Source organism: Echiichthys vipera (assembly GCF_963691815.1).
Source record: "Echiichthys vipera genome assembly, chromosome: 20".
In the NCBI taxonomy this organism is placed as follows: domain Eukaryota; kingdom Metazoa; phylum Chordata; class Actinopteri; order Perciformes; family Trachinidae; genus Echiichthys; species Echiichthys vipera.
Window position 1 is genome coordinate 5459213 of NC_139845.1, and position 25971 is coordinate 5485183.

The following is a 25971-nucleotide window of genomic DNA, read 5'->3' on the forward strand; positions in this document are numbered from 1 at the left end:
CTTCTATCAGGAGGCAGTCACGCCATCTTATAAATGACCGCTTTGATGACCCGCAAGTGCAAATATGACATGATAAGCATCTGTATCAACAGGAAATAAAACATTTTTATTGATCATTTGTGTATATGAAGTTATATAACAACAGTCAGAAAACTCCACAGCGTGAATCACTACACAAAGTGAAACAAAACTGTAAAACACCTCGTCAGAAATGAAGGTATACACAGCAAATATAACTGTCGGCGGCTGGCCGTCGCCGTCGCCGTCGCCGCGAGCGATATGGCAGGAAAAAACACCCCAAACAGTTTCTACGAGATTACAGAGAAAATTTTCCACACACAAAATACTCAAGCAGGCAGTTGATATACACGAAGGCAACTAGGATCTTTCTACAGCATCAGATTCTAATACTTTACACAGCTTCGTAGTTGAAAGGTCAGTGTGGCTGTTTTTTTGCCAATGCCATCGGAGAGAATCTCGAGTTCCTTGTCACACAGAGCTTGGTAAGGTTTTGTCTTAACAAGAGGAGAATTTAGGGTTTGATTATGCATGCATACTTTGGTGGGTAATTGCAGTAAGAGGAGCGCCGCAGCAGGTAATGGCTTTGTGGGGGTTTTCTCCACACACACACCTTGGGTTCTGCAGCGCGGCCTGTTACTGAATTCCCTTTTATACATGTTTGTTTCCCACATAATTCAGATTTTTTCAGCTTTGATCGCATCATTTTGTCAGTACATCCTTTACTTTTGCATGAATATCAAATTGTTCAGGCCATTTTTTTTCTCTACCTTGTACTTTAATCCATTTTCATTGAAATCTGAAGCTGTACTGGAATTCATGGATCTACACATGTAGGCTCAAACGTGTCAAATAAAAATAATCCCTTGGTAGAAGAGGGCAGCTGTATTAACGCATCTTCAATGATTGTTTTCTGGAATGTTAAAAGACAGGGGAGACTTTACCCCCAAAAGGATTATGACATAAACTTCTAATAGTTGAAAAAATATAAACAGATACATTTTTTTTTTTTTTACAACAAAAAGTGCAAAGTACATCTAATCTCACGGTTAAAGTAATCTACACCAACACAGTCCGTACTGTACATTCAGAGTTTTCATCTCAAATATAAAAGAGGTTATTTTGAATCAACAGTTAACGAATAAATAACGAAATAATGACGATGAGATATCGCAAACGGACGATGGATGGATGGATCAAATTATAGTTCTGGCTGAATCATTATATTCATGTCACTATATTTATTTTAGATATACATTTCTGACACGACTATGTAAATATATACACGGCATTTTGAAGGGGATCTATTGAAATGTAGAAACTCGTTTGGTATTTGAACTAATACTCCCTGAAACGTCTGATGCTGGAACTGTGTGCAAGAAGAGAAAAAGCGAACCTGCGTAAAAGGGAGGGAACCCCTAAAACGAGAGGTCAACAGGTGTCGAGCTCCGACCTGTACGCTGAATCTAGGTGTGTGCTGTGTCCTGACCATTTCACTGTAAAGGTGAAACATCCCTCTGGACGGGAATCATCCTCGAAAGGTTAGAATCTTGTTGTTGTTTTTTTTTTCTCGGGCGACGTCACCCACGTAAACACTATGGGATGAACATACAAGTATTGCACAGTGCTCAACAAAATGCTGTGTGAAGTGACCCGCTCGCGCTTCGGATAAAAAAAAACGTCTTTCCCACCCTTTTTCTTGTGCCGCGTTTTTCTTACGCGCGCTCTCTCTCTCGCTCGTTCTCTGCGTGTAGAAGGGAAAATGGCATTAAACGCTACGACATCACTACAGAACAAACTGGTTTTTCGCTACCTACTGATAAGTCTACATCTCTAAGCACACACGGCAGTCACAGTGATACACAAAGCAGTCCTCAGAGACTCCTATGGAATGACAAGTAGCTTTTTCATAATAGTGCTATCAACTACACAATAACATTGAAAACATTTAGAAAGTCCTCCTGAAGCTAGCATCGAGTATATGCAAGAGGTTCCTCCAAGATATGAGACTTCATGGTTTTCATGGACTTAAACTTATCCCTTTGCTAATTGGACCCGTAGTAAAGGACATGATGGACTACGACCCTACGCAGACCATTAACTTCACGGTTATTTCGCATTCTCTTGGTGTAGTCCGGTGCCAACAGGAAAACAAAACTGACGTAACTTGCTGTTGGCTGAAACATGATTTGTCATCAGTGCTATCTTTCTTTTTTAGTTAAGCCGATCGGATTTCTAGCTCCGCCCTGCAGATGTCCTGAAATAAAGCCCAACAATTGTCTCCAAAGAAGTCAAGAAGCTAGTTCAAAGACATCCAGTGCAAAAACAGCAGCCACATAAAAGTTAAAACTGGCAGTAAAACATGGCTAGCTCTATTGTCACTGTGAGAAGGCAACGCAAAGCAAAGACTGCGATTCAGGGCACCATTGCAGCCAAAGACATTGTTCCCAATAAACCAAAAGCTACAACCACTAGCAAGTGGGAGTGTGCGTGAAGAGAGGGTCTTTACATAAGTCACCTCTGAAAATGGCAGTGTTTAGAAACTTGCTCCGCCTCCTTCAATGTATCCGTATACATTGACGCCGACATTTTTAAACATTGATTTTTCTCGTTCTTCTCTCCTCTGATTGAAGGCAAGGGGATCGTATCAGAAGAGACAGCCCCCCCGGTGTCAGTAGATCTCCCCCCCAACGTCCCAGCTTTTTTAGTAAAGATTGTAAAAAAAATCATGCAGTTTACGAAAAATAGTCAAGACGTTGAATTGCTCTAAAAAATAGTCCTCTTAAAACCAGAGTCACGACCTTGTTTTTTAAACTCCCTCTCAAAAGGTCGGACCCCGGCCTAAATGCGATATACTTCCAACAACGGACAAGGCTGTTCAAAGTAAACAGTTAACAAAATATTGTTAAACGAGCTTAAGGACACAATGGCTACAGCTTGGTGCTTTTTTTCCACATGGGGTCTTGTTTTTTTTTAAGGGGTTGAGAAATAAATCGTTTTTTTGCGGAGGCAATATTTCCAGAAAGGAAAAAAACAAGCCAGTTTAAGTGAACGCTGGCCTTTAAAAACGAGGACCTATTTCACTTAAACTGTAAAATATGGAGAAAATAAATGCTAACTGCATTGACTATTGTTTCTGGTAACAGTGTGCATCAAGCTAAACATATAGGTCCTCTGATTGAGAAATAAGTACAAAAAGTCGTAAGAAATCATGTGCTTGTATAATTTCCAGCAGCATATTCTTTCCCTCAGAACCATAGTAGTTAATGGCCTTGAATTTTGGAGTTTTTGTGTATATATTCATTTGTCTTTCCCGTGATGATCCTCTGCTGAACTTAAAGCCCGACATCGTCCTTTAACAATGTGAATATATTTCCACTAGTGTCTTGCAGGTTGGATTTCTTCTTTTTTTTTAAAATCTGGAATGCAGTAAGGTAATAAGGTAGAATTTTTAAATCCTGGGATATATAATATTGGCTTTCCTCTATATCTGCATTTACATAATTTAAAATAGAACATCTTATTAAAAACATCAAGATATACACAGATTAGGAAACGGGTAACAACATACAAACACATAAACTAGAAATCATTTTTGTCTGCATACTCATATGTACAACTCGTGGTACAATAAATTTCTTTCAGTCATGCGCTATCTATACAGATCATATTGCTTAAAAGAAGGGGGCATTTGGTCGGGGCGGTTCACGTTAATGGGGAACATAAAATGTGATTAATAAGAGACGAACAACAAAAAAAAGATTAAGTGAGAGAAAGTAGGGGACCTGATAGAAAAAAAAGCAGAGGGTGGGATGACGCATCGGGATTGTTTGTGATATTAGGAGCGGCAAAGCTGGGGCAGTTGATAAAGAGGGGGGGTTTACATGGATGGACCCATATATCACTGAGGTATTTACACATACTGGCTAAAGAGTACTACAAGGCAGGCGCTGAAAGGGCCCTGCCTATTTCTTGGTGGAGAGCTGAGCGTCCACCTCTTCCTCGGGCTTCAGCACGTGCCACTGGGCGATGGGTCTCCTGGGGTTGGCCAGCATGTCGGACCAGTGGCGCAGCTCCGTCCCCGAGCTGTTGAGGCCCACAAAGACCTTGCCGATGGCATCATTCTTGCCGATCTTGTCATAGTCCAGAACAGTTATAACAACTTGCATTTTCTGTAGAAAGGGAAGAGCGGGGAGAGAGCGTAAACATAAATCGAGATGTCATCAGCGTATGGGCGGTTAATGCTCGTCTCTAAACCAGACATGTTTGCTTTATTTGAACAATAAAAGAACCACTTTGTGAAGGCAGTTTCTGCTCAGGAAGATTGTGTAGTAGACAAAATGGACCCTCTGGTCGACTGGTCATATTTTATTATAGTCAGATCCTGATGAAGACCTAGATTCGATACACGTTGGTGGGTTTAATGCCTTGATGGTTTAAATTTATTTAGATTTCACCTGAAGATGAGGTGCCTTGTTTTGTTTCCATGATTGTCTGCATCACTTAATGTCAAGCAAGACTTCCATGATTCTGTTTTTTAATAATATCATTATAGTGATACAATGTTATTGTATAATTTTCTGATTTTTTTGTTGTCTTTATTAACCGCCTGTTTGAAAGCTTGTGTTTTCTTCATTCTTTACTTTATCTCATTAATGAAGCTGTCTCTTAAATCTCTTCTTTAATGTAAAGCACTTAGTAATATTGTTTAGAAAATGCTCTATAAATAAGGTTTATTATTATTCTTATTTGATTTGTGCGGGCAGTCATGATTTGTTCTGCATCAGAGCAGAAAGTAAAGAGAGTGACATTTTCCAGCATGACATCTTGAGTTCCCATACGCAACTATCAGGATCTGATGGTAGAAACGATATCCCTTAAACACAATTTAAATGACAATCTGTGCAATTTATTTTATTTAGTGGTCAGTCACTGTGTTTCAGCACTGCATTTCCCGGAAGTCACCTGTCAATCAGTGTTTGGTAATGTTTTATTTGATGATAACCAGACAGAGCCAACTTTTCTATTTATTCCAAACCAAATGTAAATGTGAAAAGCATCAAGACAGATGTATTTCTGTATAGATGTATTGTTTTGCACGGAGTCATCAGTAACTGTAGAGCAGAATAATGTATCTCCCGGTTATTACTTAAAGTCGTACAGTAAAACAGAGAATGAGGTGCTCCTGCAGGCATTAACGTTGATTTACAGTAACTGACACTCGAGGCCAGGGCTTGGTTATTTCCAGAGCCAGACGCAGCAGAATGTTTGATTACTCACAGGTCTGAGAGTCAGCCTCCTAGGCATGTGTTTATTCAGAGGGACACTGCAGAGAGGAGTGACCTGGGCATCAATCTCTGGCAGGGAATATGAATTAGCCCACAAAGAGCCCTGATTAAGTTTCGATCCACTGGCACACTGAGACGGGGGACGCTGCCACCTGCGTGAGCTCAGAGTCACTGTTGTGAAAGAGCGTGCCTAACACGCCATTTAATGAAATACTGGATAGGGTTCCCAGATGACCGGTTGGGGTTAGTTGGTTTTTAAAGGGACAGTTCACCTTCTAATTGCTAATTGAATCACTGCTTTCTTTGATTGGGAATCAACAGGCTCTTTTGTTTATCATCACATCGTCAACAGCTCAACATTCAGGAGCTTTCTTTTACCTGATTTCCTTCCTCGCTACAAATATATATATACATATGGATTACATATGAATTAGTGCATTACATTTTGTAGGTACGTGTGCAGACAGGGAATGAGGACAACCTCACAAATAAAATAAAAAAATAGAGTAATAGAAATAATAAATTATGAGCTTTAGACATATTGGAATGCATTGTTTTCCAACTTTGGTCAGAGCCAGGCTAGCCGTTTCCTCCTGCCTCTATTCTTTATGCTAAACTACGCTAAACTAAACTAAGCTAAGCTAAACTAAGCTAAGCTGACCAAGTCTCAACTTGTGTATTTAATGGACATTACATGAGATATCAATCCCAAGGAGGAAAAAAGCAATTTCCCAAAATGTTGAACAATTTGTTTAAAATATACCTTTTATTGTTTCTGATGGAAACTAAAACAGTTGGTATGATTATTTCCCTGACTTCCTGTAAAAAGACCATGGGTCAGGATTATGTTATTTTATGTTCATCTGAATGTTAAATTTAGGTTTTAACCATTAAACGACTTTGTGATTATGTCCTGACCTATTTATTTTACTTTATTTAATTAAATTAAATGAATTACTTTTGAATTCAACTTTTAAGTTTGCGTCTATGTTCGATACTGTCTCACGTAATGCTTTTTAGTTTAATATATTTTATGCATTATTTAAGCACTGTTCTGTATAAATAAACATATTTCAAGTTTCAGAGGAAAGTGACGAATGAACGACTCAGAGAGACAAAGAAAAGTTTCACAGCCTATATTTGCCGAGTGAGTTTGTAAGAAAGATTTAGATTAAAACGAATCCAAACGGTGTCACAGAGTGCAGCAAAGCTAATTGTATGTGTACTAAAGAGGATGTTGAACTGCCTCTGTCAACAACAGACCGTCTCTGTAGTGAAATAGACCAATTAAGATGACTGTTGGTAACTCCCACACAAGCTCTGAGACAATTAAAATCTTTAGATTAATTACACAAACATTCCCAAGGTCAGCTTTAACACAAATTCGCCTATGCAGAAGAAAGTGGTTAATTTGCAGCTCTCTAAAAGTAGTCTGTATAAATCTGCCTGAGAAATCAATCAAATTAAAGTGTATTTGTTTCCCCTACAGTGTCAAAGCAGAGGTAATATTGGGGGAGTAAGTCTGTAATCAGTAATCACCACAGCTCTCAAGTGTCTTTATTTAAGTTTAAACTATGGCTGACGTCTTCAGGCCGGTTGTTTGGGCAATATGCTCTTGACAATCGCCGCTGTTATTTTCATGATGCCGTGTGTCCACGAGCTAAAAATGCCAGGTGCACTTCTGAAAACGCCCAGCAGAGACTGCCAGAGCACTGCTATCACAAGACCGCCTGCTGCCGTGCGTTGGAGTACTCGCAGATGTTAAAATGTCAGCACAATAAGGTAGAGTACCTGCTCTGGATGAAGACTGAAGCATTAAGAGACAGGACGAATAAATATATAATAAATAAACAGATATACGAGGTCCAGCAGGATTCATTTCTCGAACGATTGGTTTGAAGAGTAGCTAGAATTGAAGTCTTTCAGTTTAAACAGTCTATTAATTAAACATTTATTACAAACTCTTTAGAGATTTGGTTTTTGACTGATTGGTCACAGTCAAAAAAGATCCTTGAAGTATGTTTTTCTTTATCCTTTAACTATGTTTATGATTCACCGGTGACACTTATTGTTATTTAATGATCTACCTGGCTCGTAATGATGAGAAAAGAAATGAAAATTAAGTCAACACACTAGCATCAGCAGCACTAAATAAGGACTTTATTTGGATGGGGTTCATTGGGATCAACGCAGTTTGAATTGAATCTGAGGCTCATGGGAACCCAAACCAGTGATTTGTGAGCTGTGACAGACTAAATCAATTACTGTCTTGCCTCGAGAAAAGATGTTGTTCATTGCTACTCCTTTCTGGCGCAGTTTGAACGTCATTTATCATTTCTATTTTTATAATGTTCTGTAATAACAAATCATGCGTGACTTCTTCTTTGTCCAGGTCGCAGTTGTTGATGCATTTAGATCGCTATGTGCATGGTAATCACTGTAAGACATGCAAGAAATAGCACTGATGCTGCGGGCAATAATGAATGCAGAGAATCACATCCACCCGGCAATTGGCTTGTCAAAGAGTGAAACCAAGGCTGATTTAAACTGAAGTGCCTTTGATTATACTGTTATGATAAAACGCCTCCAAACTGATTATTTGGTTAATGCGCTTCCACATTTCAATTGTGTTTATGCAACCAAATGTTTGCTGGTTCTTGCTGTACAATTTCTCCCTGCAGTAAAGCACATCTGAGAACTTTCAGAGCTATGAGAAGGGATTTAGTTTTATCTGTTAATGGATGAGACTGTACCTGGATTTGTTCAAACGGGACTTCAAAGCTAAAGGACTCGTTGTAGTAAGGGTTGAGGGTGTTTTTCTTGATTGTCGTCTTCTTCTTCTTCAGCCTCTTGCCGTTTTGCATCAGGTGGATCTTTACATATGGATCTGCGGAGAAAAAGGAGTCATTTTTTTTACTTTTCCCTTTTTAGACAAACGTTTTGAGACAAGCTGCAACCACAACACTCACATATTATGACTCTGATATGATGAACCTGTCAGTTCTGTCCACCTGATGCACGTCCAAGTCCATTAGTAACTCTTTCAGCTTGGTTAATGCTCTCCTGAGGGCTCTGCTAGTTGCTAACTAATACCTAATTGCCACTTACATCAATTTCCTTTGATAGCAGGTGCTTTTCTCAATGTAGTTTCCCCTCAGTGTGTAGGCGGGATGCTCAGCAGACATGTAAAAGGCTCACCACTTTGTCTGCATACGAACAAGATACCCAAATTCAAAGAGTCTACTTTTAGTCATTTTGTTATAATACTGGGTCTCTTCATGTTCATTGTGCACTTATTTTATCTGTGTGGTCATTTTGTTCCTTTTGGGATCCTTTTACGTCCATTTTGAGTTGTTTTGTATGTCTTTGTAATGTTATGTTTTGTCATTTTGCATCTATTTTTAGACATTATACATTTCTTTGTCGTCATTTTGTTTCTCTTGTGGCCCCCTGACTTTATGGGCCCCTGGGCCTGTGCCTGGTAGGCGCGCCCATTCAGTGATCCATCCATGATCTTCAACACGACACTCACTGGCGGCTCCTTTTAATGGCAACGATATCTGCACTTCACCAGCTGTACGTCGCAGTGGGTAGAAATGAAAAAACGAAATCTGTAATGGGCGCCGTTTTTCTCTGACCAATCAGACGTGTGCAGTGTTTTGGTATAGGCTCAGCTCGACTAACCTGACTCCCCCATGATGGATTGATTCGCATAATTTGCATTTGCTCAGCATATCCATCTGGGAACTCTCTGTTGGAGATCTTTTGGGAAGAGGCAGCAATAGTGGTTGCTGATTGGATAAATCATCTGTCTATCACCACCTGTGTTGGTGATAGACAGGCCAAATCAAGCATGACGTATTAACAGAGCGTAGAGGCAAAGTAAACAACATGTCGGTAAAGGATATTTGCCATTTGTGTAACGTGTATATACGGATAAAAGGCACAATTTCAGGTGCCCAGTTCATATTCCAACAGAAGGATACAAGAGAAAAAAGTGTTAGTGAGCGGCTCCCTCGATAGCTGCGTTCATCTAATTCGCGGAAGCCAACGTTGTTTACACTGAGCAGTCGCTCCTCGTTGCGTCACACTTGGACCCGCCCTTAAAACCAACACTGTTTGGTTCGGTGACTTGGGCAACCTTCTCCAAATTTTCTCTGCCGCAAGTTATCAGACTGATCTGCGAGTAAAATACAATGGAGCTCGCAAGATCAGGATGGTCTTGTGAGGCTACAGCTTGTCTGGGGTGGTACCAAAAAAAGTACAAGGTACCATCCACAACTTTTGTTAAAGAAAGAAAAAGCGAGTAGAGTCAGATAGAGCAGGGCTGTCCTGTACCATACGTTGTATTTATCATAGCTGAAAGATCCTCAGTAGAGTTAAGGGGGAACTGCAATCATTTGTGTGAGATCGACACTACAAGCAACATTTTAACCATTGGTAAAATGATTTAAGCACCTTTAAACCTACAGTACCAACATTGCATTGTTAATACCTCCAAAACAAGCAATGGGAAGTGGTTATAAATAAAGCAAGGCATGAGTCCTGTGTGTTTTACATCAGTTAACCTTCCCAACACAAAAGCCTCACTTTCATCTGTCCGAATGCCTTCTCAAGTGGCACCCAAGTGGTCCGCTTCATCCGTCCTCATCCACTCTCCGGCAATCAGGTGGAGTGTGTGTGTCGGAAAACAGCAAACTGCCCATCGCTCTCGTTTATGATGTGACGCTACTCGTCCTGATTTGTTTACCTTCTCCAAAGTGTCATTAAAACTAAATTGTTGTACAGGAGAGTTTAGCGTCTTTGTTTGGTCTCTGGAAACTGACAAGGGCGGGCAGCAATCACCGTTTCAAATTCTGAAAGAAATATTATGTTCGTTGGGCTTTAATTGGCCATTAAAGGGACTGGGTTAGACTGTTAAATGTGCACAAAGAGGCCATAATCAGTCCAATATATGGTCAGAAGTTCATCTGTAATTTTCAGAGGCATTCAAAAAGGATTCAAGGAGAAATCAATCCTTTCTGTAGTCGAAGATCTTCCTGTTCATTCAACATTTTCCTCATTAAATACAATATATGTACAGAAGAGTAGTGGACCTCATAATAATCATTACTCTCGACAACTATCCCTCATAATTTCTCATGAAAACGAGGAAACAGGTTTCTCTAACCCAATCATTGGGAAAGAAGAATCCCTAATTTATTTGCCATGTTTACAGGTAATCAAGTTTATAATGGGGTGACTGTGGCTCAGTGGAAGGGTGGGTTGTCCTCCATGTGAGAGATTGGCGGTTTGATCCCCACCTTCCCCGGTCCACATGTCAAAGTTGTCCTTGGGCAAGACACTGAACCCCGAATTGCCCCCCATGGGTGTGTAAGTGTGGTGTGAATGGTTAGATTAGATGGTCTGTAGATGTCCACTGCCATCAGTGTGAATGTCTGTGTGAACGGGTGAATGTGACAAACACTGTGAAAGCGCCTTGAGTAGTCTGAAGACTAGAAAGGCACTATATAAGTACATTCCATTTACCATAATGGGTGTGTTTTTAAACATGGACATATGCAAAACAAAGACTTCCCACTTCCTGTGTAACATGATTTCTCTGAGTTGCATGATTTTCTGCGTACATGTAAACACATGTAGAAATAGTCTCAGTAGTTATTACCTCTTAAAGTCAACCGTGGTGGCTTCCACTTGGCGCCTCACCCAGACTATTGACTGGTAGTTTTCTATACTTTGTGCTCATCAAAACTTACAGCGTGATCACACTATCCTTTTGGCCGCGGCCAAAACCGGTTTTTCAGCTAAAGTCTAGTACCTTTTAGTAGTGTGAGCGCACCCGCTCCGCGCTCAACTGGGGCCAGCTGGGCCGCCACGGCCCGCTTGAAAGAGGTGGGCTTTAGCGGAGCCGTTTGCACATGTACGAGCACGAGCGTGCGCACGTGCACGCGCACGCGCACGAGCCCTACGGCAGTAGCGTTATGTCCGCCTGTTCGGACATGTAAATAGAAGGACGGACCATGCGCGGACATTTAACAACAACAGCAATGGTGGGGAAAGGTTCACGTTGGTGTGGTGCGGAGGTGGAGTGTTTACTGCAGATTTGGTCGGATGAAAATATTCAAAAACAGTCGACAAGACACACAAAAACTCCGAGGTCTACGGAAAGATTTGTAAACAAAGCCACACACACGCGATCAATGCGTGTGACGTGTTACGGCTTGAAGGCGTATGGACAGCAAGAAGCATTGGCCGAGGCCCAGGTAGTGTGAGTACAAACGGGGCTGGGGCGCGGGGGGGGAGAGGGAGGGGGGACAAGTACCCTAAAGTCCGGGTCTCGGTCCGGGAGGATAGTGTGAGCGCGCCCTTATTACAGCATAAATGTGAAGGAACTCTTCAACACATCAGACACAGACATCTCTCAGCATAAATAAATTATAACAAATTGATTAAATTCACACATCAAACACAGGCGGTGGTTTTCAGTGTAAAAAATGCCGCATTGTGAAAACTTTCGGTTCCACATGCTGAGACCGCATAATGGCGCTTAATGATCTTTGATCTGGGCCCACGATCATGACTACTATACAAGCTATAGGGGGAAAATGAATGAAAACACTTTGTGTCATTTATCATCTGAGACAACACGCTGCCCTAGAAAGACAAAAACAAATAACCATAATCATTTCAGAGATGTTAATGAGGTAGTCCCTCGCCCGAGGCTAACAATATCCCGCCTAACTAGTGAACCTCTGAGCTGTGCATCTGAATGAATAAGGAGTAAGACTTTGAATCGGGGCTCATAATTACTTGTTGAAACAACGCTCGCTCTGATAATCTGGATTTATCTCTGGATCCCATATGCACAAAGTCTTTGTAATGGTTCTTGATGTGCGAGCTGCCCTGGACAATATCTCTGTTTTTTTAGCGGGAACATGTGGGATTTCTAGGAAAAGCAAATACTGAACAAGCTTAGCTCCTTTAATCTTTTATCCAATTTAGGGAGGATAAGGACCTGATTTTAGTGCAGGGCAGCTGACATGAATATAGAGAGAAAACCACACAAACAGAGGGGGAATAAATAGCTGACATGAGTGAAGAGGTAACAGGCTCTTAATGGAGCGGGTGTCCATTATTACTCTCCTGCTGAGAAGAGCTGGAGTGCTGCGATGAGAAAAACAGGTGAGGGTTGTGTGCGTGTTACATCCAACCATAAATAGATAATATTCCAGCATCAACTAGTATGTTTCAAACAGCATTATGGACATTTTATACACCGACTTTTAAATCAGTGTCTCAAATGCAACATTCGCAAAATGCAGCGTTAAGTTTGGGATTGTGTCCCATTAACCCGCCTTTCCTTGTCTGACTGATCAGCCGTGGGAAGCTTTCATCGCTCACAGAAACACCTGTTCATGTTTCTGCTTATTTCAAACTAATCTTTTAGGCTCCAAGTTGACAGACGTCTAAAGAAAGTCAAGCATGAAAAGCTGAGAAATGGCAAAGAGGGATCTGGGATGTTTGAGCTTTTTGAATATATTTTTTATTTCAGTTCACAATAACGGCAGCAGACCACTTTGAATTCTTACAAATTTTGTGGAAAATAGGTAACTTCAGACAGATGTAGACAAAAGCTGTCTGCAAACGATTGGCTATATTCTAGAGTGAAATGACAGCTACATTAGCTGCAGCTAGCTAGCTAATGTCAGCTTCCTGAGCTAAAACCAAGCCTCAACCTTCAGAGTGAAGCCAACACAGAAGTGCCAAGACTGCAGTTCCTCGAATAGCCACTTGAGGTTGGCTCCAAAAGCGAGTAAATCCACATAGACCTCCATGTTAAAAAGCCCCACTTTACAGCAGAAATAAACATGTTTAAATAATATTAAGGCTTAAAGTTATGCATAATTAAGAGCACAGGTGTGTGCCGCCACGGGGGCAGACAGATGCAGCTATAATACTAATAGTACACAGGTATTATCTGTCGTCGAGGAAACGATGTTAGCTGAGGATGATTCAGAACCCAATATGTCTTCTGTGTAACCTAAAGACCATTGGTATGTATGTAGACGTTTTTGGAGTTAAGTGAATGATACAGTATCATACATCATATATGATGGTCCACTGGAAGGGGAGTGACTTCGCCTCTCTATCATCTCTATTGTCATACTTGAAAGATGTTTTAGTTTCTGGCCCAACAACCCCCCTTAGCTATGATGCTATCACAACATAGCACGCCTGTCATGAGCTATTGCAAGTATACTATTTTGCTAAAATACTGCTATGACAGTGTCTGAATGTCACGCATCTTCTTATGGTAACTGTGCTTGAATAAACACAATACAGCAGCTGAATGGGATTATGCAAGATAGCCCTTTCTCAGGATGGAAAAAAGAAAACACCCGTGGCGCCACATCACTGCCTCTTATCTTTCTGGACGGGCAGATGAGAGTTTGGCATTGCGGAGTTTTAGAAGGCTCGCCGTAGCTCATATCCGGCACATTTTACCGTCTTATCCCAGACGGATGTAATCTGTCCCATTTCATGCATGAATGGCGGCGCTCCTGATGCAACAGCGCTTCCTTAACATATGTGTACCGCGCAGAGGCTCGACCTTCGCTATCCTAAAGGGTTACTCATCTAAACTCCTGGATCTGGGCCATGGTTTTATGAGGCGATGCACTACGAGTGGTCCATACATTTCCCCCAGGAGGCTGGAAGCAGGTTTCTGGATAAGTGACAAGCTCTGGAGCCTAATGCGCTGCAGAGTTCAGCAGAGATACTAAAGCTGTCTCATTTTAGAGTGGTTACTTATAGCTTGTGAGGCTGTGAATAATTGCCAGCTGTGGCTCACAAATGTTCAAAATATGTTCAGAAAATCTTTTCCATGTTCATCAAGTGTGGCCGCTGCCGGCGCTGGCAGGGTCGTGCCAAATGAACACCAAATACGAGCAGGGTTAAATATAGCCTGGCTGTCATCTTAGCTTTCCTCCCATCATTTTGGATTTACCATGGTGGGTGAATCCAGGGGTAACTGTCGGTTTAGTTTAACACACCCAACTCAGCGGTGAATCGCACACATGTCACACAAACACAAGCGTCTACAGTAGAAGCAGACCAACATGAACCGCCTCCACAACATCTTGTTGTTTGTACAATGAGAATTTTAATGATCTCAAAGCACAGAAACCTTCCTGTAACTCATTCTCTGACATCGATGAAATAACTTTTGATTCCCTAATCACTCTGAAATCGCTTCCCTTCTCTCAGAGCCCGTTGATCATCTTAATGGTCCCTCGGGCCCGTTGCTTTACTGACTACGAGGAAAAACTTCCACACTAGAGGAACAGAAACAAACTAACCCTCCAGTCGAGAGGCTTGATGGTGAACTGAGCTCCAGGTCAGGGCAGTGCTTCATTACCGCAGAGACTGTGTGCTTTGATAACCTCCCCCGCTGTGGGCCATTACCTGGTTATATGCCACCACACAGCCCTCTGGGAAGTCTTGAGATCTACAAAGAGGGTGGGACAAAGCCCTTTTTCTGCCATTATCTATATCTCTAAACCTGCATGTCCTCATTCTGAGTTGCTTCCAGACACTTTGTACTGCACATGTCACAATTTTGAGTCAGACTCACCTTTGATGCCGGGGATACAGTAGTTTGAAATAATGTCCAACGCACCATATTAAACAGACAATACGGTCCAGTGTAAACCAAGTGTAGGAAATGTATTAAGTAATATATATTTTAGTAATTAATTAGCTATTTCGGAGGGAAAGTAGTGGTTAGCACTGTCGCCTCACAGCGAGAAGTTTCCAGGTTCGTATCCCGGCCTGGGCCTTTCTGTGTGGAGTTTGCATGTTCTCCCCGTGTCTGCGTGGGTTTTCTCCGGGTTCTCCGGTTTCCTCCCACAGTCCAAAGACGTGCAGGTGTTCGGTTCATTGATGACTCTAAAAAATTGCACTTAGGTATGAATGGTTGTCTGTCTCTGTTCGTCTCTATGTGCCCTGTGATAGACTGGCGTCCTGTCCCGGGTGTACCCCGCCTCACGCCCGATGTCAGCTGGGATCGGCTCCAGCCCCCCCGCGACCCAGACCCAGCAGCGGTTGAAGATGAATGAACGAATGAACTTTCAGGGAAACCGCTGACATTTTAACACTTGCTAAATAAAGTACTGAGAATTGTATCATTTATCTGAGGACTTAAGTGCAAGACGATGCATTGGTAATGTAACGTACGACTGAACAATAAGTCAAATTGTTACGGAAACGTAGCACAAAATAACACAATGCAGCTTGTGTTCATCATCTGTGGGAGGTTGAGCTGCTTTTATAATCCACTCTCTACTCTTTAGTCTATTTTGCAAAACTGTAAAATGCACCGCCCACTGGAGATCCGAGACTCTAAAATGTGATTGTCAACAACATAATGGATGTGTAATTGTGACGAGACGTCGCTGTGGTGTCGGCTACAGCGGAGAGAGAGAGAGAGAGAGAGGGAAATCAACTTGTCTGCTTTGTGACTGGGATTATTTTGAGACGACAGCTAAAAGAGTACGCTGCTCGCTTCATCGCCGCACTTCCCATCCTGTGTGGGACCAAAAGTTTTCAAAAATAACCATTTCAAAAGTGTTTTTTTTTGTGAAAGACGCAGCGCGGGGGCAGATTTGAAAGGGACGTTTCACGAGGAGCCAATCAAAAGAATTATTTCTGATTATACATTGGTTAATGGTAATACCCACATCTTCCTCAGTGAGCCATAATTACGCATGGTAAACAGGATGACAATAGAGGAGAAGGCTGATCCCAGGCCATCAATTACTTGTCCTCCTCCTTAAACTCTGGCTGAGACGCCCTTTGGATGGAGGCTAATTACTGTTATTACAGTCTTTCCCATTATTTCATCCATCTGCTACACTTTCCAGTCCATTCCCGGAGCAGCACAAATCCAAACACAAACTTCACTTCACTTCACATACACCGGTTGGGAGTAATGAGAAAACATGCACTGTGCTTTTGCTGTATCCTAATAATGCAGCCACAGACCGGAGCACATTGATGAAACATGCTCCAATTAAATGTGACATTCAGTATGTGGTGTCAAACTGTCTGGCTGAGAGAGAAATCTGGCCTTCAAAGTGAACACATTAACACCTTTTTCATACTGCGTGGTTGACAATCTCACAATGCAAATGGGCACAGGTGAGAGCTAAAGCCAGGAGCATAAAATGGCAGCAGAGTTTTTTTTTTTCCTCTCTCTGCCAAATGGCCGCTTGCTCTGGTCTCTGGTAGATGAAAGGGAGCTGTGAGCTTTTAATGTGGGCCGTGTTACTGTACTGCAGGACGCTTAGGCTTATATGGAGAGACCGGGCTGTCAGGCAGAAAGCAAGTGGACCCAGGTGTATGGTAATTGCGGCAGAAAGATTCAAGGCGGGAGGGGAAGTGCACACCTGGGAATTTAAAATGAAACCACTAAAGAAAGTCAAAGGAGAGGCAGTGGGGAGGGAACAGGAGCAGCTTACTGTGTGTTTTTGAGTGTGAGGGTGTCTAATATGAAACGTTTTATCACATGTGATCAATAGAAATGCTTATTAGGATAATTACAGTGTTACCAGATCAATATTTCACCTGAACCACATTGTCATAATGCTGGATTTGAGTGGTGAATCTTAGTTAAGGTGTCTGCATACTGTGTAATAACAACAGTCTAAAAGTTAATTGTATGTCGTACAAAATGGGTGCAAAAAAGTTATTTATTACATAAAATTGCAAAAAAGTCAAACCCTAAATAAAATAAATGTAAAGTGATATAAGACAAAGAGAAAGGAGAATGTGAAAACAAGAATCTCTAGAGGCTTCTGGAGGAAATACAAAATCTAACTTTCAGCGGTCTTGTAGCAGGACAAACAGCTCTGTGTATGACTTATGTTTAACTGTTTTGTGTGTGTGAGTTAGTAGTTACATGTACATGTACATGTTTCATAATTAAATTACAAAATAAACATATTTACTGAGGAAAAATGGGTGCCATTAGGAAATCACACTGAGTTATTTAGTACATAAAATTGCAAAAAGGTCAAACCCTAAATAAAATAAATCTAAAGTGATACAAGAGAAAGGAGAATGTGAAAACAAGAATCTCTAGAGGCTTCTGGAGGAAATACAAAATCTAACTTTCAGCGGTCTTGTAGCGAACAGCACTGTGGATGACTTGTGTGGAAATGTATTGTCGTTGTGAGTTAGTAGTTACATGTAATGTCATAATTAAATTACAAAATAAACACATTTACTGAACAAAAAAAATATGTAAATATGTAAATTTCAATTCATTTACATTATAAATTCATGTTTTTGGTGCATAAAATGTCCGAAAATGGTGAAAAAATGTTGATCATCGTTGAAAAGCCCAAGGTTGACGTCCACAAACATCTTGTTTCAACCACAATTCAAAGATTTACAATATACCGTCATAGAGGAGGAAAGAAACCAAGAAAATATTCACATTTAAGAAGCTGAAATCAGAGAATTTGGATGTTTTTTCCTTTAAAAAAAAAAAAATCCCCTAATCAGTTATCAAAACAGGTATATTCTTGGACAACGCAGGGCAGTAAAGTCATTGGTCAAAACGGGAATTTGACCCGGAGGACCTGCATTTGTGTCCAGAGGAGAACTAAGCCAAACCACGACCTTTTTGCTAATCTTAAGTCGTCTCATCTCATCTTCAGCCTCTTATCCAGGGTCGGGTCGCGGGGGCAGCAGCTTTAGCAGGGGACCCCAAACTTCCCTTTCCCGGGCCACATTAACCAGCTCTAACTGGGGGATCCTGAGGCGTTCCCAGGCCAGTGTGGAGATCTAATCTCTCCACCTGGTCCTGGGTCTTCCCCGAGGCCTCCTCCCAGCTGGACGTGCCTGGAACACCTCCCTAGGGAGGCGCCCAGGGTTCATCCTTACTAGATGATCCTGAACCACCTCAACTGGCTCCTTTCAACGCAAAGGAGCAGCGGCTCTACTCCGAGTTCCTCACGGATGCTGAACTTCTCACCCATCTTAAGTCGTTTTAGTGCCTTAACCGTCACGTAATGGCCGCAATTTCACATTGTTGAATAGAAAAGTCATATTTAGTAAGATATCACACAAATTGTTCCGCGTAACTTTTACCTACGAACCTGCTGATGAGAATACGCTGCTTTGATGACATGATTAAATAGTTCCTTTCTATTACAAGTAAATTTTTTATCACATTTTTTTAAGAAAACCTTCCCAACACTGGTTCGAAGGTCTGTTTGAATGTAAAGCTCTGCTATACCCATTCATCCACATTGCTGACTTGCCTCCCAAGAGGAAATACAGCTTTACAGAATCACACTCCTCCATTTGTGCTTCACAGTGCGACACTGAAATCAGAGAATAAGACTCCAGCTGGGAATTCGGGATCGCCCTGGGACGCTTTTTTTTTCTGTCCCTTTATGAAACATCAGCCCCTCTGTGACTGATGGAAACTGACTGTCTCAATGTTGTTTGTGTGCGCTCCAGTCGTGAGCGTTTGCATCCTGCGAGAGGATTTCCACCCCTCTCCTGCCGTCACGAGTGGCACCTTCTGTTACCATGACATCAGAGCCCATATTCAGACGTGACTGTATTGTGATAAATGTCATCTATTGATCTTAATGCTACATGATTGTACTGTTGGAGCTACGTTGCAGCAGCAGCACGCTTCATTCTTTCCTCAACATATCATCGTTAGTTGTTTGCACTTGTTTCTTTTACGCACCATGAGGTCTGAACAATGCAGTTTCTATACACATATTCTCATATTCTTTTCTGGATTTTCTGTCTTATATATGATGTTACAATGTCAGAATGTCATATTATACACTGCCGAAGCTTCAAATAATGAGGTAAATGCAGGTAGAAGTAAAACCTGCCCTGAACACTTCTTGTCCTTTTCCTTTCAGGACTTTCCCCGTTTTTATCTACTCTCAAGGCTCGAGGTCAAACCAACCCGTCCTCATCACAACCTAATGACCTTTTAGCGTCATTTGTCAATGCGCTGGACATCCAACACATGACGCTCTGCTACAGTCGGGGAACCCGTTGTTGACGTTGTGAATTAAAACAAAACTACGTGGTTAGGTTCAGCCACTCAGTTCAGGTTAGGTAAAATGGGACATGAACAGGACACAAACCGCTGTCTCTTGGGTTAAAGTCTGTTAGTCCGCGAAGTTAGCCAGTTTGATTCCCTGTGTGGACCATGAATCATCTCCATGGCTTGAGAGGTGCCAGTTCATGTCGAGGTGAGGTTGAGCAAGGCACCGATCCGATCCATTGGCAGCCCCCTCGCTCTGACATCTCTCCATTAATTGCATGTATATAGGTCCTGTTTGTGCATGTGCGTGTATTTCGGGCCTGTGTGTGCGTGTAACCTGTATAATAACGCTCTTAATCCTAGAGCACTTTCTCTGAGCGTCTAAGATAACTGCGGATGGGTTCACATTTGAACGTCTGGTGCCTTAAACGCAAAGAGCCGAGATAAAACGGTGGCGTGAGTACGAGCTGGTTAACCCTTGATGGATTTCTTTATGTTCATCTGCTCCAGGCACGTTACCGAAGTCTTTACATTACATACACTGCTACATGGAGCTACATGCTAACCTGTAATCCTGGCTGCTAATCATTTCTACCCTGGAACCCGTTTAAGTCTGTGGTTTTTGGTTTAGAAGCCTTTATTGGGGAGTTTTCACGCCGGCTACAGTGATGGTTCAGAGACCCCGAGAACACAGATGCAGAAGACCTGGAAACGCTGACCAATCAGAGGAGAGTGGGCTTTTTCGGGAGGAGGTCTTAAAGAGACAGGCGCTTAAATGGAGTGTTTCCGAAAGAGGGTGAATGCAGGTATACGCAAACAGACAGGATGAGGAAAATTATGTGTTTTCTAAACATTCAAGCATCTAAAAGAAAAAAGTAGAAACCCAAAATACAAGTATGAACCAGAAAATGAGCAAAAAAGATCCACTTTTGAGATTTCTTTGGAGTGGAAACTCGGCCAAAGTCTTTTCTTCTTCTTTGAAAAAATGTAATCGTGACCAGTGATGTGTTTGGGTGGTTGTTAAAAACAACAACCTAGGAGGGCTGAAGCAGCAAAGTGTGTGCTGCAGTGCATGTATAATTACAGACAAAGGGTCTGTCAGGGGGTAAGTCAGTGGGCACACGCACACACACACACACACACACACGCACACACACACACACACACACACACACACACACACACACACACACACACACACACACACACACACACACACATACACACACACACACACACACACACACAAACAGTACTTGTTCTCACCTGACAAGCCTCCCACGTCCATTTTCTTCAAGTTTTTGGCCTCGAGGACGACCACGGTCAACTTTCCCGCGGTTGGAACGTATCGCAGAGAGAAGCAGATATCACCCAGCTTCTCTTGCTGTCAGACAGGCAGAGACATCGCAGAGGTTACATTCAACAGCGACTAATAAATCCACATTGACTGCATCACATGCCCGCAGCAGATGCTCACTGAGAGGTTAGATGAAAGGACAAAACGCACTTGTGAATTCCCCTCTAAAGCACATTAGTTTATTGTTCAGTCGACCAAATCTGAAGCTCTAGTTCGCCTTTTCCTCACATGTTCGACCTGTTGATGTTTAGCTGGTGCTGCTCTGCACAAACAGACAGGACGACGTCTAATGATGAAAGCTGTCTGCGTGAAAAGTGACGGTCTCAAAGGTTAAAGTGCAGTACACTGACACTAGGTTATAGAGTTGTTGACAGTAATAACAATGCAGTCTGAACATATGCGTGTGTATATATGCATAACTTCTACATGAGTGACAGAAACCTGTTTATGTAAATACTCTAAGTGCACACATTTTTATGCAAAGTAGTTTCTAGTGCAAACACAGCCTCATCATCACAGACTCTAACGGGAACGGCTCTCTGGGGTCACACCCGCGTAACGTACAGCCATTTTCAGCGAGGAGACGATAAATCAGACGCAAATTAGACCTGAAGATGATCATTTGTTTCATCTTCAGGAGTCTTTCATTAAGTTCCAGTCCAGGACATTTTGAGCATTAAGGACCCTTTCCTGCATATGTGCAAATTCTTATGCACCAATTTATGGTGGAAATTGTTTTATTCATGGTGACAATTTAGAATAAAAAATATGTTTATTCTGTTATGACTTCATTCTTGTAATCTCTGACTAGAATTGGTTATTATTCTCGGTCTTGTGGTAGCTGTATCAACATCGCTTCCTCTTTCTGCCAGATTGCAACCGTTGCTCTTTCAAACCATAAGAACGCACATTATCTTAACATTGAGGGCGACATCTCCCCTGTGACCCCCCCCCCCCCCCCCCGAGACCTGCACCTCTGCCTGGAGGCCCCTGAGAGGAAGAGCGACGGTTAATTATGCCTGTCAAGAGCAGTGACCAGACTCTTTAATATTTCATATGAACTGTAAAAGGGCAACTGCTGCCTTTTCAACTTAAAGGGCATTTTTTGGAACCTGCTACTTCATATCTGACCTTAAAAGTAAAAAGGATTGTGTGACCTGTGTGTCGGTAGAGTATTAAATCTTCACAGAGTTTCTCTTTTTATCCATTTGGAGCTTTATTTTCCCAACTTTTTTGGGTTGGTTATCTTTTAAAACGAACTTGTGTTCCCCCGAGTCACAAGTTGCACATATCTACAGGGTTGTGAAGAACACAGCCCAGAGTGTTTTTTCTCCTCACAATGTTGTATTTGAATTTTTCAAGAGGCATAAAGAGGCGAGAGTATCCAGTATTTCACAAGAACAAGTGAGAAACTGTCTGAAAAATAAACAATTTCCCTGTAGCAGAGATGTGCGTTAGTCCTCATCTGTGTTTCCCCTCATTTCTCGGCATCTTTAGTCACTTGACTCTCTAATAAAGAAATATACATATGTATATTTTCTTCTTTCCTATACCCCATTAATCATCTTGTGACCATTTCAAAGCCCAATCTACCACTAGGGAGGAGGCAGAGGTCTCCTCCTCTCCAAAACAAACAGACACGATGAATAAAACCTGTTTCTTCTGCAGAGACAGGATGTCCCGGAGGGGCTGCGAGCTGCGCTGACGCTAACGTTTGCTCAGCTTGTTTGTCTAAAAAATCCAGATCCAGACTTTCAGGAGGTTTTTACCAGGAGGTGAATTACGCACAGAGTTCGCCTCCTCTCCAAAAACAAACAGGCCAGGTTATTAAACCAGTAACGACGCTGAACAAATGAGTTTCACATTTAAAATCAGCGTTTCTCCGTTGATCTTCTGCTCATCGGCCGAGGGGCTGCGTGTCAAGCTACATCTAACTTTTGATCAGCTTTTCTCGCTGATAAGAGAAAGATCCAGACGTCCAATGACTAAAATACTTCAAATATACAGTTAAAAACAAGCAAAATCTAAAGTGTATTGTAAAAATATGTCTTAAAAATGGAACATCCACAACACTGAACAAAGGGGGAATATGGATAATGATTTGTTTTATCTGTTTTTGTTTACTAAACAAGTAAATATCACACTTTTACTGTTCAGAACCCTGTTTTGATGAGAAGATCCAATTAATAAATGTAATAACAAAACATTTCAATACTTGAAAAGTAGTTATTTTCATGGTCTGCCTCTACAGCTGCTTAAAAAACGCTGCCAAGCATCGCTCCAGTGCCTCACGCCCGCGTACAATTGTCAGGTGCAGCCGTGCGACCAAACACTAAGAAGTACAGTGACGCCCTTCAACTCCAACAACGGCACCAGTCATTCAACACTGCTATAATTAACCTTTAAATCAAACCGACGTAATGCAAAAAAATGAGGTTCCCCTGGCAACATGTGCCATGTGCTGTGACATTTACCATGAAAATTGAATCTCCTGAACTGCAGCCTGGAAAGTCACACTTCTTTTAATGAACGGGAAGTGTGGACATGTGATTAAGTGACATTTCCAGGGGAGATGGATTACTGCAGCCACGCCGTCACATTTGCGGTTGGAGCACACAATTGGCTTGCCGAACACAGCAAAAAATAATCATTGTGATATCACTTATGCGAGAACCAATAAAAAAAAAAGCTATTATTTGAACAGCAGCTACCAGATGTTCACACCTGAGCCTCGACGCAGCGACAAAATGATTTCAAACCTCCTCATTTCCCATTTTTCCTCTGAGCTCTCACAAGTCTCACCTCCTCCTTCTCAGCGCTCTGCAGATCCCGCCACTCCTCCGTCACGTGGCTGAAGTCCACCTTGTTCATGGGCACCTTGATGTCGCCGATGGCGTCGTGTTTGGAGAAGCGGTCAAAGTCGTACACCGTCATTATCAGCGTCTTCCCACCGAGCTCCACGTAGGGGACCTGAGGAGGATGACAACAGAAACTGGTTTAAAACGGAAAACTGTCTCATGAAAGGAGGAGCGCCCAATCCACACGACCCATTTTAACAAGGACAGAGGTTTATAGAGACAGCTGGAGCTAGTCCAGAGATAGACATGTTGTCCATAGTAGAAATCAACGAGCTATGTGAGTTACTGATATCAATCGATTCTGTTTATTGGTCCAATTCTTTATCGATACCCTGGTTGATTTCTGATCCGTTAGCTGGGTGACAAAAACGTAAACCTACACAGGATTTAAGTGTCAACACAACTGTTGTACTATCTCTGCTAATGTTATTATAATAAAGGATATTTATCCTCAGTTATAGACGCTCTGCTCAGTTGGAAAGCAGCAGCACTGGAGCGTAAACAGTGCTGCAGAAATCCACTCTTAAACCACTCTTAGGATTGAAATGGGCGGCTGTGGCTTGGTGGCAGAGTGGGTCATCCTCTGTTTGAGAGGTTGGTGGTTCGATCCCCATCTCCCCGGTCCACATGTCGAAGTGTCCTTGGGCAAGACACTGAACCCCGAATTGCTCCCTGTGCTGCGCATGGGTGTGTAAATGTGGTGTGATCAGATTAGATGGTCTGTAGATGTCCACTGCCATCAGTGTGAATGTCTGTGTGAATGTGACAAACACTGTGAAAGCGCCTTGAGTAGTCAGAAGACTAGAAAGGCGCTATATAAGTACAAGTCCATTTACCAAATATTTGAGTTTTGTTCCATCAGATAAAATATGTCAGTAGACACTCCACTTGTGAATTTTTGAAGCTTGTATGTGTGACGCTTGCTAAATGAGATCACACACGTCACCACGCCGTACAAACGAAAACGGTTTGGAGCTAGTAGGGGGTGTAGTTCCTTTGTGAAGATTATCTTGCTGAACCTAATGTGTAAGTATCATAAACTTTTGTTCGCCACCGAGTTTCTGCAATGATCCAAAGGAAAAAATATAGTACGTCATCCCTGCGGCTCTCTGTAAAGTATCTAATACACGCTATTCCTGGACTTTAAACCCCTGTTATGCAGAACGATGTTTCCGCATGTTAATGGTGTTTTTTATCCTTATTCGAAATCACCATTTTACATTTTTTATTGTCAATAAAGGCTGCGCTGTTGTCATCTTTCCTTGTGACGAATTTGGAACTGGTCACTTTATCACTAAGCGTAGCCTGTTAGCTCTTGATTCATTCTCCTCCGCTGCTGTCGTGCTTTCATGATGAACGCGAGCTCTGAGAATAAAAAGCGAGGACCGCAATAACTACCCAGACAGTGAGATAATCATGTTGTAAGAAGCTGAAGTGATTGAATACTTCTCAGCAAACATGATATTATCATTAGAGGGGCTTTGAGGAAATACATCTTGTTGTTTGCTTATCTATGCTTTGCGTTAGCAGGCTAGGTTCACATCTCCGGTCGTAAGCAACCACTTACGGTCTCGAAGGGTCTGTGATGTGGAGATGCCGTTACTGTGTTGCATGGAGGACTCATTAATGTGTCTCTTTGAACCTTTCATCCATTATTTATTTATGATTCAATAAAAAGCTTCACCTGCAGTGCAGCCCTGCAGTAATTCCTGTCTTTGTAAAGCCTATTACGTCCATGTTTCTGTTGCCTCCGCAAGAGAGGCGTTGGTTTGCGTTATTGTTATAAAGAACTGTATCGAAGCAGTTCGAAAAGATTGATTCTCAAAATAAAACTTTCGGTTTCACACATTCAATTTCATACTGTCAGTTGTGAACTTCTGCAGAGGAGTTTGTGATGTTTTCTAAAGTTAATTAAATGCCAAGCAGAGTCAGGAGTGGGTGTTTTTGGACCGGGTGGATGGTGATGTGGGTGATACTGTTTCTGAATCAATCACTCAGCCCCGGCCATGACAGACGGCGTTATCATGCCTGCAACCTGGGACGGGTAAAAGACAGGTGGGCACTTGCGATCCTTCATTGCCTTCAATTTTGGGCCGAAACTTATTAAATGGAAACGACTTGTTACAACACAAAAAAAAAGAGCGCCAGTGAAAGATTAGACTCCCCTGACATTATCTTGTTAAAGCATCTCCTCATCTTGACAGTGCTTATAATCACCTGTCCTGTTTTTCCCCCCAGATTTGGAATAAAGTATTACAAACACCACACTCAACTATAAACTTTGAATCAAGATGGATACCGAATAACGTTATGCTTCACACCGAACACCTGCGCTCTTCACTGTCAGGTGAATAACAAAACTTTCCC

At 42.0% G+C, this 25971-nt stretch overlaps 1 protein-coding gene across 1 annotated transcript in view; it reads right to left on the bottom strand.

Moving 5' to 3' along the window:
- Nucleotides 1-3983: 3983 nt before the first annotated feature.
- syt1a (synaptotagmin Ia) overlaps nucleotides 3984-25971 on the bottom strand; it is a gene marked incomplete at its 3' end in the record, with an annotated part of 98815 nt that continues 76827 nt past the window's right edge. The window contains exons 6-9 of the mRNA XM_083935561.1: nucleotides 23549-23716; nucleotides 20656-20773; nucleotides 8060-8193; nucleotides 3984-4190 (exon numbers count right to left, since the gene is read on the bottom strand). Of these exons, the coding sequence (XP_083791687.1) occupies nucleotides 3984-4190; nucleotides 8060-8193; nucleotides 20656-20773; nucleotides 23549-23716 (627 nt within the window). The remainder of the gene's footprint in view (nucleotides 4191-8059; nucleotides 8194-20655; nucleotides 20774-23548; nucleotides 23717-25971) is intronic.